The following is a 2500-nucleotide window of genomic DNA, read 5'->3' as shown; positions in this document are numbered from 1 at the left end:
CAGTAAAGAATTTCAGCACCGTTCCTCTGTTTTCTGTGGCGCTACTCACCCCCGCTGACGTGCACCTCGTACAGGGAGTATTTGGGCGACGAGAGCATCCTCATGTCGGGCCGGAATTTCTCGGCGAGCGTCTCGATCACGTCCTGTGTGGTGGCTGTGCTGGACACACGGATGCACTTGGTGGCGAAGTTCCCGGCCACTCTGTCCTGGAAATAGAACCGCATCACGCCGTGGAACTCCAACTCCTGTAGAGAGGAACACGAGCACAAATCAGTCCAGCTGTTTCCACATCAGCTTCTTCACTCCGGGACTGTCCTTACCTTCTATGAAACGCTGATTATTTCGATTTGGCGTTTATTTATTTACACATAATCTGCAGTCTGTCTTGAGCTCGAACTCGTGTGTGTGTGTGTGTGTGTGTATACTGGGTGTATTCATTTATACGGTCTCGTGCCCTGATTCGATAAGCATTCGTTTGAATAGCAGAAAAAAAAAAAAAGTGAATCAAATGCGGCGGTGCGCGATATCTGAAGCCCAGCCTGAGGTCAGGAACATACAGGTTACATACACAATGCTGTTGAGATCATTTCTACCAATTTCTGATGGACCAGGGATCGGTTTTCAAAGCAAACCCCCCAACGTATGACCGAGCGAGAGTGTGTTTCCGTATCTGCGTCCTCTCATCCATCAGTGTGTTAATAGTGCTGTATGCCAACCCTAATCACATGGTCTGCATTTATATAGCGCTTTTTTAAGCTTAGCAGTTGTCTCATTCACACACACACACACACCAATGATAGCAGAGCAAGGCGCTAACTTGCCATCGGGAGCAACTCGGGGTTCAGCGTCTTGCCCAAGGACACTTCGGGATGTGGAGTCACGTGGGCCGGGAATCGAACCTCCAACCCTACGATTAGTGGACGACCCGCTCTACCACCTGATCCGCATGACCTGATATCCTGAAGATATCCCTCAGCGGCCTGAGGAGATCTGCTTTTGTCTCTCTACACGGCAGCATGAGAGCACCTTTTGTCTTAATACAATACCCGAGAAGAGACTTTTCCCTTTCTCAGAGGCGCAGTGGGTAATTTTAGAAATGAAAATTACAGTGGAGACTATCACAATCACAACCATGACGCTTCGTCAACGCAGTCTTTCTAGCAGCATCCCGATACACGGCTGCTCAGATATCCTAAAGCCTTTGTCTGATACAAACCGGCAGCCTCGAGGCGACGGCCGGCCGTCTGGACCGAATGGGTGGAGTCAGCGCCGTCTTACACCTGCTTCCTGCTTTTATTGAAATACAACTGGGTTTTATTTAACCTGAAATACCTTGAGGAAAGATTATAATGTGTGTGTGTGTGTGTGTGTGTGTGTGTGTGAGAGATCCCAGACACTGAGCCGAATCCTTTTCAGAAGGAATAGACACTGAAGAGTGAAATTTATTCCAAAACTTTTACCTTTGACCATCTCTACGAGAGCTTCTCTCCGATTATTCATCTCTCTCTCTCACACACACACACACACACACACACACACCTGACTGTGATCCTCTGTAAATCACTAACAGGTAGGACGCTACCTTTCATCTCTCAACCGTATAGATACCCACAAGTCCAAAACCCAGGAGTGAAAGCTCGGCCTCGATCCCTGCCCACACACACACACACACACACACACGCTCATCCATGCAGAGTAGTACACATGCAGAAGTATTTCTATTACACCGTACAAACAATACCACGACGTCACTACGCTTTTCCGGGTGTCGGGTGCCAATACTTTTACATAACACTGACCATCTCCGTGGTTTTGTTTGACGGTACTCTCAGAACCCGATCTGTCGCTGAACTTTTGCGTCTCCGCCGGAAAACGTGAATACAGACTACCGTTTAAAAAATAAACATAAGATACCTTTATTTTTTACATGATTAAATATTTAATATTATAAAATATTAATATTTATTAAAGGAGAAAATAAGATGCTAAAAAAAAAAAAAAAAAAAAAAGCAACGGCTCTCAAGTACAAACGTTTTAACATCAAACCTCAGCTTCAGAGTTCTTAAAAATGTATTTTAATAAATAATACATTTGATTTGTTCACAAAATGTCAGGAATTAATGTTATAAATTATAATAAATGTGTTGACTTTTTTAAATAAGAAATATATATATATATATATATATATATACATTTTTATTTTATATATTTTTAAAAAATATATTTCTAAACTTCATTTAAAAATAAAAACAAGGGAAATTTTTTACATTGAAAAAGTTACACTGATTTAAAAAAATATATATATAATCATTTGTTAATTTTACAATTTTATAGATTACCATTGCTTCCAGTTGGTGTGAAATCAGTTAACAAAAACAAATGAACACACAAATGTTGTGATATAATTTATATAATTTATGACATAACGTACTTTTGTATATTATAATGATGACAGTAAGATTTAACAGTAAGACTGTAGTGCAGCCCCACACCAGCAGGG

The 2500-nt window shown here is 41.5% G+C and overlaps 1 protein-coding gene across 10 annotated transcripts in view; it reads right to left on the bottom strand.

Moving 5' to 3' along the window:
* The window catches only part of afdna (afadin, adherens junction formation factor a), a 112591-nt gene that overhangs the window by 69771 nt on the left and 40320 nt on the right, over nt 1-2500 (bottom strand). For all 10 annotated transcript variants that reach the window (XM_053614279.1, XM_053614273.1, XM_053614275.1 and 7 more), the window contains exon 2: nt 50-245. In XM_053614279.1, coding sequence (XP_053470254.1) covers nt 50-245 — 196 coding nt within the window. The remainder of the gene's footprint in view (nt 1-49; nt 246-2500) is intronic.

Source organism: Ictalurus furcatus, chromosome 25, assembly GCF_023375685.1.
Source record: "Ictalurus furcatus strain D&B chromosome 25, Billie_1.0, whole genome shotgun sequence".
NCBI classification, from domain to species: domain Eukaryota; kingdom Metazoa; phylum Chordata; class Actinopteri; order Siluriformes; family Ictaluridae; genus Ictalurus; species Ictalurus furcatus.
The sequence above is the reverse complement of the archived record's forward strand: the minus strand, read 5'-3'. Positions and strand labels throughout refer to the sequence as shown.